Source organism: Asterias amurensis, chromosome 15 (assembly GCF_032118995.1).
Source record: "Asterias amurensis chromosome 15, ASM3211899v1".
Taxonomy (NCBI): Eukaryota; Metazoa; Echinodermata; class Asteroidea; order Forcipulatida; family Asteriidae; genus Asterias; species Asterias amurensis.
Genome location: NC_092662.1, coordinates 2,193,894 through 2,210,721, shown reverse-complemented (window position 1 = coordinate 2,210,721; position 16,828 = coordinate 2,193,894). Strand labels below are relative to the sequence as shown.

The window sequence follows — 16,828 nt, the reverse complement described above, 5'->3', positions numbered from 1 at the left end:
TGCCTTTAACTCAAAACACTAAATTGGGAGTGTTTGTTTAAAATCGTGACACATTAATTATAGTTGCAGTTATCCCAATTCTGCCATTGGCGGATTGGCATTTGTACTTAACTCTGCAATACTTTTTGCTCTTAAAAAAAAACCTAAAAAATAAAGAAAACTGTTTTGGGTTCACATGGAAGACTCTACCTTTTCTCAAACCCTTCTGTTAAAAACATGTTGATTTACTCAGAGTTTGAAGACCAGACACTGTTCGTTCGTTCGCGTGCGATCACTTAGCCCTGGTCCATGAACAATCACTTTACCATTGCCTACTGGACTAATTTAATTGGTTCATGTCTTACCACTAAATATAAATCATTGACAAACTTTTCTGGCCTTGTCGACGACGAATCTAGTCATCCTCAAGACTGGAGCAAACAGACAACCCATCAATCAAGTCTCACTTGTGATTCCACTGTGAAGCACAACAAACATTTTAAGAAACCACATCCCTGTAACGATACCCTCCACCCAAAAACCCCGCTGCCCCAAAGTACCATAATCGGATAATAATTTAAACCATGTCAAACAAACTTTCCAGCCTTGTCACTAAACCCATTCAGCCTCATCCGAAAGCAGAACAAGACGGTCCCGCCTTAACTATTGATCCTAATCAATCAACCCCGCTTCAATTCGACCACGTATCTTGCAAATAATAAACCATTTTGAATAATACGCAGACCAAACCTCCCCGCTCCCTCTCCTCCAACTCAAGAAGTTTTAGGGGTTGATTAGAAGTCTGAAGTTAATGACTGGAGATGGATCAATTGAAACGTATCCTTCCTGAGCGTCTTAGAACGGTCTCGCTGTAGGCTGCCATCTGTCTGGAAGACAAGCATGGACCCTTATCATGTCTGTTCCAGGACCCCGGTATTTAAGCCCCACCAGTTGACGTCGATCCTTAAGGCCCAACTTGTTTCGCTGAACAAATCACGGGGGCCTTGGCAATTACCAAAGTTTTGTATTTGTTGTTTTGTGTTTGGGATTTTTTTTGTCATGACTCAGGTGATGAAACGAGTCATGCAATGTGTGTGGCTAAGTGTTTATCCTGAAAAACAGCCAGGACCCAAGTTTTTAGAGCTGCTTAGCACAAAAATTTGCTTAGCATGAAATTCCTTCCTTGATAAAAACAGGATTACCAACCAAATTACCATTTGTTGTTGCATATTGCTTGTTGTTACAGATATTAAGCTGTTGTTTACTTATCCTGAAAATCACATGGAAAATTGGTTGGTAATCCTGTTTTTATCAAGGCAAAAAATGTCATGCTGAGCAAATTTGTGTGCTTAGCAGCTCTATGAAATTGGGCCCATGACCCAATTTTTTAGAGCTGTGTAAAAGTTAGCTAAGCGCAAACAAAATGTACGTACAAGAAGAAGGTTACTAGGCAAAATTTATCATGCATGATATGTGAATGGTATTATGTTGCTTAGCAGAAAGTTGTTAAGCAATATTTACTGCCTAAGCAGCTCAATGAAGCAGCTATGGCCCAACTTCATAGAGTAAAGCAAAAAAACAGCTAAGCACAATGGATTTATGCTTGCAAGGATAAGTTACCAGCCTAAATAGCATGTACCTTGTGCCCAGTGACTGGTATCCTCTTCACATTTAAGTTGCTCAGCAAAAGTGCTATAAAATTGGGCCAAGAGCACACTGACTGTTCAAGATGTTAAGTTGTTACAATCCTGGCTCTTTTTTATAGACTCTTTCAAATAAATTGATATTTAGATAATTTCTCTTTTATGAACCTTCATAACTCTACATACAATTTGAATGTATGCAATTCCTTCCAAAAAGCTTAACCACTTAGTAATACCAGCTCCAAAATTAGCAACAACAATTTCTTCAAAACCCAAAAGCAAATCTGAAAATTGATCCTAAAAAAAGTATTTGCCCACCAGCGTTGGAAGTTTTCTGTCACCATCTGCTGAGTTGGTCTTGGATGGATTTCTTGTTTGGAAGCAGTTAATTTATGGTTGATGGATTGTTCCCGGTGTGTTGTACAAAAAATGAGCTATTTGAACCCTTGAGAAGGTTAAGTGGGGTGCAGTTTTCAAGGTTGTCAACATTTGCCAGCAGGGTATTAGGTTTGTTACTCTGTTAATATTGCTCCTAGGCTAGGACTTTCAACTGTATATAACATTCTGAGTTGACTACCTGGATGTCTTACGTACATCCAGGCCTTGAAATAACTAGCGGCACCCACAGCAATTGCCAAAGTGCCCCGTGCTTTTGCTGTGGTGCCCTCTGCATCGTTCCAGTTTTACATTTCCTCAAAGAAGTGCCCCTTATCAGAGGGAAATTGCTGTGCCCCTTCAAGAACAAAATTCAAGGCCTGAACACTCTTTGGAAGTAGAGCTATGGAAACCTTGGCCACTCACATGGAGCTGTAAGCACAACAAGTTGCTAAGCAAAACAACATTTCTGTACAAGAAAAGGTTTTACCAGCCAAACAATGTCCTGTGTTCACTTTTAAGCTGGTACCCTGCTCATTTCTGCTAAGCAGAAAGTTCTTAAGCAATGTTTCTGCTTTTCAAAGCAGCTCTATGAAATTGGGTTCTGTAAACATTAACCAGATACAGGATGGTATAAATCACTCACTCAGTCAGAAAATTGTTGAGCAATTTTTCTGCTTAAGCAGCTCTGTGAAATTGGGCCCTGTACTCTGCATATAAATAAGCATATAGAAATGAACACTTAAGAACAGTTTGGGTAATTTAATGTTTAAATTGAGGTCAATTAGCCTAGTGGCTCGTTAAATAGCTTTCAATACGTCTGATTAGACTCAAGGGCACGATGTTATTGTCTGGAGAGGGAGTAAATTAATTGTCTGGATTGTGGACCGGTGATTGGATCAATGTTGTAGCCAATCACACAGGTGTACTGTGACACCTGTTGTGGTGTAAGAAGACAGTGGATGAGTTATACGAGATGCGTCTGTTTGCCAGGAGCCTAAGGAGTTCTAAGACAGTGAATGAGTTATGAGAGATGTCTGTTTGCCAGGAGCCTGACCCCGTTTTCTAAACAATTAGAAACCATTCACTTTAGGAACCACACAGTAGACAACTTCAGGATGGAGCCAGGCGTATACCAACTATAATCTAAGTCCAATGGTTTCACTGTTTGACGTATCAACCATATGCGTAACTTTGTGACACGGCGCAAGTTACACTCTACTTTCGTGAAATCTGACTATATACCGACTATAATCAAAGTCCAATGGTTTCACTGTTTGACGTATCAACCATATGCGTAACTTTGTGACATGGCGCAAGTTACACACTACTTTGGTGAAATCGGCTGCTGAGCTATAAGGAACCATTCACTGTTAGAACTGAAGTACCACACACACAAATTCAGCGTGGAGCGCAATAACGTCTTGCACAAAGCCTAGAAGAATCCTAGTGAAAAGTATTATATTCTTTGGGGTTCGGAGTTTGTGTAACTTCCATCACGTTAAGTGTGTACAGGTGAGACTGGGAATGTTATTTTTTGCGACTTAATTTTTAGCAAATGTTTAACTTCTTTGCTGTGAAAACAGAAGAATTTTCGTATTTATGGGTGTTTAATGTTATATTTGCCTTGACTTAAAGCACTTGATTTTACCCTTTGTGTATTATGGTAAGTACTGTGAAGTATTGCTGTATACGTGTACATGTAGTAGGTAGGCCTGTTGTAAATAAGTCACTCTTTGTACTGAAAATAGCCTTTTTTGTTAAACATGTTAAATGCATGTTTTAAATTTAGAACAAGCATCTATTTCTACCTCCATTCATGCCATTAAACAATTTAAGCCACCACAGGTTTTACTGTGGGAGGGTATGGGGCTGTAAAAACAGCTAGTCATGGGGGAATATATGGTCCAGTTGTCTGACCCAGTGAATCGGAACTTTAAAGGAAACCCTTTTCCTACTCTATTATAAATAAAAAAAAGATAAGATTTAAACATGAATATGCATGAGGCATATATAATAGGGGAGGCTGGTTCATAGGGAAGTGACTTAGCTTAATTGAGTGGTTTATTTGTGGCATCCTCATTGAACATAAAAATGATAACTTTTTGTCTGGTCTGTAAACTTTTTGTCAAGAAGGGTTGGACTGTTTATTGAATGAGATGTCTGGTAGCCCAGCATGAGAAAGTTGTATGTGTTCTGCTAAGTGGTCTGGTGGTTTTCCAGGCTGAGAGTCAATGGCACAGAACTCAAGCTCTGGCGATGATCAGCAGGGTGCTGGTTCGAGTCCCTACTCTTGACAAATGTGTCCTTACGCAAGACACTTGACCAGTAGGCACTATAAACTGTGCAAGTCTTGTGCATAATCAAACATTTAAATAAATAAATGTGTAGCACGTTGGATTGCAAGATTGCGATCCACTTTTTTTTAATGACTGTTCAGCAAATTCTCAAAAATAAATTCACAAAAAAACTATGGGGTAGGCCTAAATTGCTCACTGTCTCTGTGCCCACCGAGTCACGCAGACAAAGAGCGTCATCTTGGGTAGAAAACCAACCTTACGACCTTTTTGCAGTCTGAGTGTAGATATCTTAACCAATAAACCACCGAGCTTCCCTACACTTAAAGATGCTATGTCAGATTTTTGGCAAAATTTACCAGAAATTTTTATTTTGATGGGGGGCGAGAAAGTTACAAGCTTTCATTTGCTTGAAAAAGTCCGCCAATTATTAGTAGCAGTGAAATAAAGTGCTCAAAATTAGTTTTTGTCGGGATCCCGACAATATATCGCGTGACCAATTCTTATGTGTTTTATAAGAAACGTTTTAAATTTTTGTGATAGTCCCTGACCTTTAAAAGTAAAAGTTAATTTTTTTTTCGTTAGAGCGGGTGATACTCTTTGAAACACCATTCACTAAAAAAAATCTATTTTTTAATGTTTGGGGCCAAACATCTGACATAGCATCTCTTTAACGACATGGCCATGTATGTAGTCGAAGAAAATTGCTGAGGAAGAAGGCATTATCAGCCTGTTACGCTGATGAACCAACTAGGGCTCATCGTGTATCCGCCCTTCGGCCATCTAAAAGAAAAACAAACTTCAAACTGTATTTTAGATTTACATCAACAAGCTCTCCTAATGCTTTCATCGCCTAATCGTCCATAATTTCCTTGGGTGTCACCGACATGTAACTACAAAGTGATCCCTCTTTCATTCCCGAATTGACATAAGCAGACTTTATTTATATCCACCCAATTACAAGGGCTTTGTTTTTTAAGACCTACCAGCTCGGAGATCCTGGGCTCGGGGCTCAGACAAAACTTTCCTGTTTCTGGTGGGCACGATCTCAAGCTGATCGCCGGCCTAAGAGTGTTTTTTACCGGGTTTGGGTTGCTATTGTTATCTATTTGACAATGAGAAGTCAATGACGAAGCTTGAGTACCGGTACGTCTCTTGGATTAAAAACCCTTGATGGATCTGCTGGGCTAGCTTGTTGACTTTGGACTCAGTGACTTTGCTTATTTCTATATATTGAGTCAGAATGTTTTCCAGACTTTTGGCTTTGACTGGGGACAAAAGAGATGTGTGTGATTTGAGTTGACTTGATTTAGGCAAGTAAAGAATAGATGTTTTTTATGCAATAGGGATTTGAGAGATAGGTTTCAGTCAAAGTGAAATTTAAAACCGTTTGTGTACAGTAGTTTTGTTCCTTTGTATTTTTAGAGTGAGCATAATAGAAACGTGTTATAGTATGTTTCAATTAATGTAGCCTGTATAATGGTTGAATTGCATTTGAAGCTTTTTTGTTGTTGCCAATATTGAAATAAATGTCTAAACATCAAATTACTAAAACATTGCCCTTTTTTAGAGCCACCACATATCTCAAGCCACTCTAGATTGTTAATCATGTAAATTGTCAAAATTATAAAGAAAAACTTACATATTATTCAGCACTTAGTGCTTCTTTGATAGTGTTATTGGTGTTAGGTTAGGTTTGGAAAAATGTTGGGTTTGAAATATCAAGATTTTCTTTGGAGAAAAAAAAACGTGTAGAAATCCACTTTGACAAACTTACATATTTTTCAGCACGTTTAAGCTACTATTAACAGGGATGAGATTGTTCAGACTTTTGGCTGAATTCAGACTTTTTATGTTGGCCTGGTGAAGAAAATCAGACAATATTTTGGTTCCACAAATAAAGAAATCCTGCTGATTGGTTTACTTCTCTAGTGCTTTGGATACTGTTTGCAAAAGCTCCTTGGAATATATAACCCCAGGGGTTACCAAACAGTAGAAATGCCATCATTCCAACATACCTTTGAAATTTGTATCCAAGTTTCAGACTTTTTTGTTAGTAACGACTCTTACCCTGTATTAAGAGTGTTCTTGCTATTAAGTTCTTGGAAGAATATTTGATTTAAAATATCAACATTTCCTTGGGAGAAAAAAGGTGTACAGCTCCGCTTTGATGTCTGGATATTGTCTGTTGTATTAACTTCCTATCTGTGTGTACACAGGCAGGCCCAGGTCAGCCCCCTTCAACCACCCTCCTGGCCCAGACAACGTCTAGCAGTCAATACAAGTCTAGTATTGTCAGGAAAAGTGAAGGTTTTGTCTCCCTTTAGAAAAAGTTTTTTTTTCTCTCTCATTGATTTTTGAAACTTCTCCAAGTTGAACAATCGCGTCCTGTCAATTTTTGATAGCTCATAACCCCCCCCCCCCCCGAAGCATGGGCTGTGATGGAGGAAGGGCTGGGCATGATGCATTTGAGTCATTTTTTATTTCATCTCAAAATGTCAAAAAATTATATATCCCTGTTTTTTCCTTCTTTTGGAAGCAGATAGCTCCAGACGTAGAAGAGACGTGATTTTTAGCAACGAGACGTACGGACAGATTGAGACGACAGAAACGTTTTATAACTTGACGTCGCTGAAACCGGAGACAGACTACGTGATTGAGATTAGAGGGAGGACCGGTGCTGGTATGGGAGTAAATGCTGAGAAACTCTTCATCTCAACTGGTAGGTTTTTTAAACTTTGTTCTTAAAAGTTTTTTTTCTTCTGCAAACAGGGAAATTGTTTGTGCCGGTGGAAAGGCTTGACATTTTTCATGTTATGGTCTGATTTTTGGCCCCTGGAAAAATTTGAAAAATTGTGATCAAATAGCATGGAAAGTCTATTCACCTTGTGTAGATTTAGGTCGGCTCCTACTTTTTTCTGAGGACCAAATATCATGTCTGCATTGAGATTTTTTTTTCTTTCTTTTTTTCTAAGTTTAACAATGGTTTAATGTATTGAGGATATTATTAACTTATATCATGACTCAAATATGAACTGGTCAAATTTGAACTTTTGTAGCTAGAAGTGATGACTGTCTATTAGTGTATACACTTGGTGAAGTAAATGTTATACGAAAGAAACTCAATGTTGACTCTTCAAGAAAATACTACTGCAGATTTAGCAGGGGTGCATTTTGGTCTTAACCCTGTTTCGGCTGAGTCTGCCATTGGTTAATCAGTGGCTGAAACAGTTATTGGTTACGCCCGCCAAAACTTTTTGCTGAATCCTTCAAGACTACTTCCAACTTGTAGTAAACTAGCAATATCTTTCTTGTACCTCAGGCAGGGCACTACCTACCCGGTTACCACCACCAGGTCAGGGTACCACCCAACCACCGATGGATTCTCAGCCTCCGCCGCTCACCGAGACCATGAACCCCTTTCCAGGAGAAACAGCCTACCCACTGTAAGTACATTTTACCTCCTTACACCTATGGTAGCAGGGCTTGATTTCACAAAGAGTCAGGACTAGTCCTAACTTAGGACAAGTCCTAGGTAATATTAGAAACGGCTAGGACTAGTACTCGTCCTAACTCATGATAAGACTAGTCCTTACTCTTTGTGAAATCCAACTCAGAAAGCCTTCCATCAGGGTCCCATTTCATAAAGCTGTTAAGCAAAAAATACTGCTTAGGAAAATTCTATGATAAGCAAAAAATTAGTGGGGCACCAGTCAAAACAGTGTACACTTTATTTAATTTTGGCTGGTAACACTTTCTGTTGAGCATTATTTTTCTGAGCCAAGCAAATTTTGGTGCTTACATGCTATATGAACTTAAAGTTAGAGACGTTGCAACTTTTCCCCCCAACTTTCGTGAGGACTTTATCTGTTGGAAAATAAGTGCGTCACAAAACGCAAACCTTGGAGCCTCTCTTGAACAACCCATTCATTACCTGGCATTTTGGCTGTTCAAGTCAGCTTCAACAAACTTTGCAGCTCATTTAATTTGGACCCTGGGGCCAATTTCTGTGAAGGTCACTTAATTTGCTAAGGTTTCCTTCGCAGATGCACTTTTCAAACAAAAATGTCAGAAAGGAAAAAAAGAGGTCACTGCTCTCTTTTCGCTAAGCATGTTAAACTTTCTTGCACTATTATATATTGGGTCCAGGTGTTAAGTCCACTTTTCTAAACAGTCCAGGCCAAGCCTCAAGCTATACCCAGGTGTAAATGGTTTGGGAATCTTTCAAGATACAGACGGACTTTTCAGTTTGTAATTAGCGATGACCAACGTTGAATCACGGGCCCAGTCAAATTGGTTCACGGTCGGGACGGTTTATTACAAAGTCCAAACGACTCTTAAAGGAGATGGTTGCATATCAAGGAAAAGAGGTTACTGGCCATAAGTATACACATGTGCTGTTTTGTCTACTAGATTCAATTTCTAACTTAGCCTAAGCATTTACGCTTAGGCAGCTACCATACATGTTCAGCACTAACCCTGTAAGCGGAGAAAAGTGACTGTAAATGCAGAAATCTGTGGTCAGCCGAGCCCATAAAATTGGGCCTTCCTAATTCTTTGTCCTTAGAAGAAATTTGATAAGCAACGGACACAGAGGCCATTGCTGGCATTGTTTAAAAGATCCAGAGCTAGTCATCAGCCAGTAATAACACTGATACCTCCAGACATGCCTTGAGGCATTGACTCCCAAGCTGCGCAGAAATTATCTCAGACGGGTCAACCGGTTCCCCAGAGCGATCGGTTACCAGCTGAGAAGATGTCCATGTGGTATCTCCGGTCATCGTCAAATCATGTCAAATTTGTAAAGCTCCCTTTCTCCAGAAAACAAGCAGAGTATACGAATCAAATTCGTGGAAAATTACTTCTATCTCAAAAAGTATGTGACAATGTTTTGTACTATCAACCTCTCCCCATTACTCGTTACCAAGTAAGGTTTTATTCTTCTTTTTTTTTAAAATTATTATTGATATCCAACAGCGGATAGCCGCCACTTACAGGAATCATTAAAAACTATGCTAATAATTATTTTGAGTAATTACCAATAGTGTTCACTGCCTTTAAGTGGTTGAGAATGATAGTTGTGTGAACTTTTTCTTCTTCTTTTTTCTCTTTTTTTTCTAGAAATTCTCTGATCATCTTCATCTCAGCAGTCAGTCTTGCAGGAGCTGCCCTCTGTCTTGCCCTCGTTGTCCTCTTAGTGTGGTGTAAACGACGTGGCGATGACAAAACGCTCAAAAATTCAAATTACTGTAAGTCAATATTTTTGCTGTCAAGAAATTCCGATGGCGATACTAAATTCCATGACCCGGTTGAACCCATGTTCCCTGTGACACATGACCCTAGGGTTTAAACGGGCAGTAGACAATTTAAAAGAATAAATGTTGATACAAACCATTTTATTAGTGCTTAAAGGGGCTCTCAACAGTTAACCTTTAAAAAGTTTAAATTACTTGTCAAAAATACAAAATTTATCAGATCATTTATTGAAAAGGACATTCGGAAAAGGTCAAACTTGATTTCATTTCGAGGAAATTCCTTTAGGGAGAATGGTTCAATTTCTATAAAGGAATAAAGCTCGGCTATCAAGTATTCTTTGAAATAAACTGAACAGGTTTCACTTAGGCCCTTAAGCAGTTAAGCTTATGTTGTAAAAAGTTTTGGGGTAAACTGTTGTAGTATTTATGATGGCCTTGTTTTTAAATCGCAGTTTCTTTTTAGGCTATTGATGCATTTGCTATTTGTTATTTGTTATTATTGTTAATTCTAGTGAAAACCCTTCTCATTATAAACACAGATTCAGGTTTTATGCGTAATTAAATTCACTCTTGTTAAAAAAATTATTTGTTGTCAGTTGTTTAAAAAAAAAAAAAAAAAAAAAATGCAGAACCTGTTGGTTTAGAGGAATAAACCAAATAGTAAGGTAAATGTTTTTTATTTTCATGAACAGTGATTGACAATGATCAGATGTGCTCATCCAGCCAACGCAGCGGGAGCGATGATATTGTGCTGGACATCTCCAGAGCAAAGTAAGTTTATATCGTTACTGTGAAACTTTTACCAGTAACACAATACTGTGCCATTGTCACAACTATCATGGTACTGTGACATTGTCATCGTGACAATACTGTGACACTGTCACAAGTAACACAATACTCTGAAACTGTCACAAGTAACAATACTGTGAAACTGTTACCAAACAGTAACATGACACTGCCACAAGTAACATATTACTGTGAAACTGTTACCAGTTACACAATACTGTGTCACAGTCACAAGTAACACTGTGACATTGTTACAACGGGTACTAAGTGTCAATTTTCCCCTCTTTCACTGAGTCGATCTCCTTTCGAATTTTTTTTAATTCTAGAGTGTGTGGAAGTGAATCGTTTGGAAAGATTTATTTCACCATGATGAGCTTTAATGCACCTGTACGGATATTGATTTGAACCTTGGCATATCTGGCTGCGGACTCCTCTGCCAGCCAGACTAAACATGGCTGCTGTGCAAGCACAGAGTATAAACTTACAGGAACTAGGAAATGTATAAGAACTCCCATGAGTAGATTCCATTGGCTGCCTTGGGCTTGTTGCTAGGTTGTTACTGTTTCCGGTTGTTATTCCCAACCCACGGGTGATAAATTTGGAGAATTTGACATTTTTTTAGAGACACTTGTGACCTGCTCACTCTTACTGAGTGGCAAGTCTCCAAATGTGATCATCGGATTTTCTGATGGAGAGATTTCTTAGTATTAGATTTAGGATAAGACACGAGGCAGCAACGAGTCCGCACCTCTTAGGCCACATTAAATATATTAACAGTTTCTCATCCCTGCCTGCTTCCTTTTTCTCGGCTGCCTCAATATTTTTATATTTATTTAAACGAATGAAAAACTTAACGATTGAATTGGAAAGTGTCAAACTTAGCAAAGCACCATGAAATTTGCCAAATAGAGTTAAAACAATAAAAATACACTTCCTTCTTTCTTAAAAAAAAACATCACAGACAAGGTTTTTTTTTCTCCTCGCCTTTGTGACCCCCTAGCTTTCCAATTCTTGCTCAACTCCTGGTTTACCTTCCTTCCCACACCCACACAAAGTTAGATTGATTTAATCCTTTTGCCCTGCAAAGTCATCAGGGGCGGATTTCATGAAGCTGTTTGGCAGAAAATTCTGCTTAGCAAATTTCTTTACTAAGCAAGAAATGTGTTGGGCAAGAAATGAGTTCGGTACCAGTTCGGTACCAATGGTGACTGTATGGTACTTGGGCTGGTAATCCTATTTTTTGCTAAGCAAGAGTTTCTGTGCCAAGCAAGGTTTTGAGCTTACATGCTTCATGAAATTGGGTCCAGATGTGTAAACGTTTTCTTTATAGCGCCCTCCCTCTTTAATGAGGAGAGAACTTACCTACCTATTATATTGTGATTTCCAATAGTTCCAAGTCGCCCTCGACAGACAGCTCAAGAAACACTTCTCGTCTCCCGTCCGTCTCCACCCCGACGCCGTCCCCACCTGAGGAATTCGCGGATCTGAGCGGTATGAATGACGGTCCAATGGACCCCAGCCGCCCCCGGGCAAGCTCCTCCCCCAGCATGGACCACATGAGGGTCCACAGAGATATGGATGGATATGCTGCATATAGTGGGCAGGTGGAGCAGGGATCGGGGACCGTACCGAGGGCGAATGGGAGACTCTACACCCCGGCAAGAAGTGAGTTTTTTTTTTTATGGCTGGATGGAAACAGCAAGTAGAATTTATCTAGCAGCATTCTAAGGCCTTTTGATGTTTGGTTGAGGTATTCTGAATTGAAACCTGTCAACGGAATGTTTTTTACTTGGTGTTTATCTTGATTTTTTTTAAAAGACTTTGTGAGCAAAAGCCTTCAGTTTATGTATTTTGTTATGTACGCTACCTGGCTTATTTGGGGCCTCGCCTCCCGCTAGTTTATTCTTTTTCTATCTTGTATATATACATTTATGCATTACAATGTAGTTCTGTAATTTATGGAAATGTTTTTGTGGAAATAAGTGTGAATTGAAAATTGAATTGAACCTGGAGCATTTTATAAGGTTTTTCAAGAATTTTTTTGATTTTTTTTTTGCTTATCGGCCAAAGATTTCCGCATATCAGGGGCCAATTTCATAGAGCTGCTTAAGCAAAAAATTTGCTTAAGCACGAAAATAGCTCGCTTATTTTACACATATTACTGGCCAAAATGTCATGCCATATACATTGCTTACATGTATGACTAGTATTTAGCTGTTGTTTACTTAGCATAACAATTGAGTGGAGTCTTGGCCGGTAATCTGATTTTACTAAGCAATGAATTTTTCGCTTAAGCAAAAATTTTTGCTTAAGCAGCTCTATGAAATTGGGCCCAGGCCACAAATCGAGCGTATCGGCTAGCATGGGAAGAACCCTGGTTTTCATAAAAACGAATATTAATAATAATAATTTTTATTTTTAGGTCCGAGGAATGCCAAGTACCATCCAGCTTCCCATGGGCAGTTAGAGAGTCCAGACACGACGCCCGACAAGCTGGATGAACTTTATAACAAGGTAACAGCAAAATTCTTTTCTAGTCGATTTCATTGTCCTGCATGGTTGAAGTGATTGTTGTGAAAAAAACTTTTAAAATTCCAAAATAAAATAATTTTGTGGTGAACAAAAACAAAGTGATGCTCTACAAACTGAGCTAGACCTGTTTTGTCAGTATCTTTGTTCGTGAAGAAATTTTTAAAATAATTTATTTCCCTTAATTTGAGATTTTGTTTCTTCCCCAAAATGTCTTTCGTGATCCATTATGATACACAGAATTGGAAATGATTGTACTGTGACAAAATTTGTGGTTAGGTTTTCTGTAAAAGTGAAAATTGAACTAGCTGTTGCAAACTGCTTACCAACACTAAGTACCTATGGTATAAATGCAAAAAACTAGTTGATGATCTGACAGTTCGACACGAGTAGAGTCTTTGACAAATGATCACACAAACACACATTGTGTTGTCATTTAGCCTATGAGAAAGTTCTGCTTGGGTCGCGCCAGCCACTATTTGCATTTGTGTATAACTATAACAACTGTCTTCTGACAATCTAATCAAGTGGTTTGAATAACGTTGTGATGTTGATTTTTCCCAGGTGGCCCGAACCTCAAGAGGACCGAGTCGACTGAAGCAAGATAGCCTGGCAGCCATTGCCGTCCTGCTGGACCAGGAAGAGACAAACAGTGACCTCCAACCTGTCGAGAATCCGTCATCGATTGTCATATCAAATGAAAGGACTACCCTCTAACCCTTTGAGCTCCGTCGCTCCTAATGTGTACATATTATATATATGTTAATGTGTGAATAAATAATGACTTAAGCAGGATGTGAACCCAGTACCTGTGGAATGTAAAGGTGCTGTAGGAGTACTGAACTACATAAAGTACGCAGTGTGGATTGGGATGAGCGTTTGCCAATCCTCCATTGGAACAAAGACCATTTGCTGGCAGGAGACTTTTGAATGGTGGATTTTCTTCCGAGTTGCGTGAATGAGTTAGTGTGATTGGACTACGCCTTCCTGCTGCTGTGATTGGTCAACTTCTCTGAGGAGTTTTTGAAAGATCAAGCATAGCGTTGAATACGGTCAACCAGCATAGTGTTTAAAGAGCCCAGGGAAGAAAAAAAAACTGAAAAAAAAAAACTGACCTCCTCTACTGATGGTTTTTGAAATTATGTTATTGAAGAAGTTACTGTGCAAGAAATTCTTCCAACTTCATATTTTTGTTGTCCTTGGAAAAACAAGATTTTTCCTTTTTATTAATAAGGGCTGAGAAGTCTCTTGAACCCTACACAGTTTTTAAATGTTGGTCGGCACTTAAACTCAATAAAATGTTGCTAAGTAGGATTTGAAACTTTGCATGGTGGAATAATGATATGGAAAGGTTTGCGGTAACACCAATAACTATCTCTAAAATGTTTCAAAAGGATCAAATGCCTGGTTAATTGAACTCCCCTTTTGGATTGATGAAATACCATCAGGAAATTTGCTCATGTTTTTAGCTATTTCTTTTTACTTTTTAAAGTAAGTCGAGGTCGCACAAAGTTTTTGTTGTGAGACGATAAGCCATTGATGATTCTCGAGTCCCACTGGGATTGCATTTGTCATTATGACTTATTCACACTACCGAAAGAGGTAGTTTCCCCCGAGGGTGCTACAAGGGAGGGGTGAGCTTACCCCCCAACGAACTCATGTACGGGGAGGGGGTGGGGGATCTCTGACGACTTTCGTCGGGTAGGTAGGGTCGATATCCGACGGGAAATGTGCTTAATGATTCTGCACGTCCCAAGAGGGGTACATTCTTCGTCGTCTGTTTATAGCGAATGAAATCATCTCACATAGGAATTTTTGATGCGGCACTGACTTTGTGGTTCAAAACAGTGGAGTAATGGTTCAGGAAGGCTCACCTTTTACTCCAAGTCCCGCGGGGACGACGGGTATTAAAGAAACTTGAAATGTTTTATTTAGGAAGATATCTGATAGTACAATTGACCTTGGCTTATGAGGAAATCACAATCAGTTTGTGCTAATGGATGTGACTTTGTGAACTTTTTACACTCACGTTTTTTTTTGTATGGCCTCAATATCAGAAGTTTTTTTAATTTGTTTGTCCTGGTGGATCCCGGGTTCTGACACCGAAAAGTGAGGTCACGGTTCTCCCTCTTGGCTCAAATTCAGAATTTTGAAAGTAGCTAAGGAAGTGAGAAGGAATCTCCTGAGAACAGGGCCCAGTTTCTCTTAAAGCTGTTTTCTTTGCTGAGCAAAAGTTGAGTGGGGCACCAGCCACAATAATGCAAACTTAGTGTTATTTTGGTTGGTAACCTGTTTCTGCTAAGCAATACTATTCTGTGCTTAGTAAGTTTTTGTGCTTGAGGCTTTAAGTTTGAAAAAAAATATTTAGTATGGAACTAAGATCCAATCCACATGTTAGTGGAAAATGTTTTTATGAACATTTGTCTTCTAAAGTTGCTAGTGAGTTTTTTAAAACACTGCGATTGGCAAAGTACATTTAGTTTGGAGGTTTTGGTTCAGTTTTGCTATTGAACAGGTTGTTTGTGTATGTCTAGATTAGTTAGCTTTTTCTCTATTTATGTGTGATGTTTTCTAGTTTTTGTTACTTGCAGTCTTGGCTATTTATACCTTTTTATGTGTGCTAAACCAGTTATCCTTGTGTGCCAGAAAGGCTTTATTTTTACCATGAACATTTAAGAAAGATGTATGGTTTTGAAAGATTTTTCATTGTAGCATACATGTTTGTGTAGAATTCGTGTATTATGTACTTAAAGTTTTTGTAGTATTTAATACTTTCTTTCAAGATTTCAATCGTTTTTTTTAAAACACTTTTTATTCTTGCTTTTGTCGATTGCTGTGCCTTCTTTTTTAAAATCACAACTCATCAGCAATATATAAACAAAAATGAGCAATAACATCATTTATATTTTGTGTGCCTTGCGTTTTAATATTAATAAAAGTATTGCTTTAAAAAATTCTGCTAAGCATAAACTAGCAGGATACTAGTTACAGAGAGAATGGTGCATTTTACATGGTGTTTTGTCTGGTAACCATATTTTTATAAGCATAATTTTTGTTGAGCTTAGCTCCTTTTTATCAACTGTTTAAAGACGCACCTAAAAAGCTTATTTTAGGTTTTACTGTGGTTACCTAGAACAGATTTTTCCAAAACATGGTTTTCAACATCAGCTTAGGTACCCTCATTGTGTATTGTGCCCAGCTCATTTGGAGAGCTTTGGTATTTTGCATGAACATAACAAGGAGCTGGACCTGAACCCAGTGTTTAGGATAAGACCCCCTATCCTAGCTAAAATGTGTTGAGTATGATGAGGCTGTATTCAAAAAAGACTGGTGCCTTTCAACTAAAACTGTATACTTTTATATATGCAGGGTCAGGGTATAAATTGTCAAAACCCTACATTTTGAAGAAATACTTTTAAAACCTAGTTTCTGCGCTAAAGTTCTGTTCTTCTTTGTGGTAGAATTCCTGGATTTTTGAAAGTGGGAATAAACTAGCTGTAACTTTAATAAATATCATAGGAACTCTGATCGGCTTTCTTCAGTAGCACACAGTTGCCTTGTAGCTGAAGATCCCATGCTTTTAATGGGAACTCTTCAAATTTGTATATTGTACATGTACATAACCGTTTTTGTATGAAAGGGTTTTTTTTATACTGTAAAATTAAGCGGATTTTTTGCATGATATTGTTGGGTATGAACCATGCTGTGTGTATCTGGATACACAATAAATTGAAATAACAATTGAAAGAAATCTTGTTTTTGTCTTTTATACCTTGCAGCTTCTATCCAATTCGTCATGATTTCTTTCTCACTTAGACTTGTAAAGCAACTCACACGGAAAAAGTTAATATAGCCAAAGATTTTTTTTTTAACAAACGATGTTTATTATACAACATACATTTGACCTAAAATGGTACTATTAAAAACAAAGTACAAATAGAATTGTCAGTATTTAAATTAAAGG

The 16,828-nt window shown here is 38.4% G+C and overlaps 1 protein-coding gene across 4 annotated transcripts in view; it reads left to right on the top strand.

Annotated features, from left to right (window-relative positions):
• Positions 1–16,650, top strand: part of LOC139947890 (contactin-6-like) — a 113,055-nt gene extending 96,405 nt beyond the window's left edge. For all 4 annotated transcript variants that reach the window (XM_071945730.1, XM_071945727.1, XM_071945731.1 and 1 more), the window contains exons 26-32: positions 6,837–7,016; positions 7,617–7,740; positions 9,416–9,543; positions 10,242–10,320; positions 11,726–12,000; positions 12,758–12,849; positions 13,429–16,650. In XM_071945730.1, coding sequence (XP_071801831.1) covers positions 6,837–7,016; positions 7,617–7,740; positions 9,416–9,543; positions 10,242–10,320; positions 11,726–12,000; positions 12,758–12,849; positions 13,429–13,581 — 1,031 coding nt within the window. In that variant the 3' untranslated portion in view covers positions 13,582–16,650. The remainder of the gene's footprint in view (positions 1–6,836; positions 7,017–7,616; positions 7,741–9,415; positions 9,544–10,241; positions 10,321–11,725; positions 12,001–12,757; positions 12,850–13,428) is intronic.
• Positions 16,651–16,828: the final 178 nt, after the last annotated feature.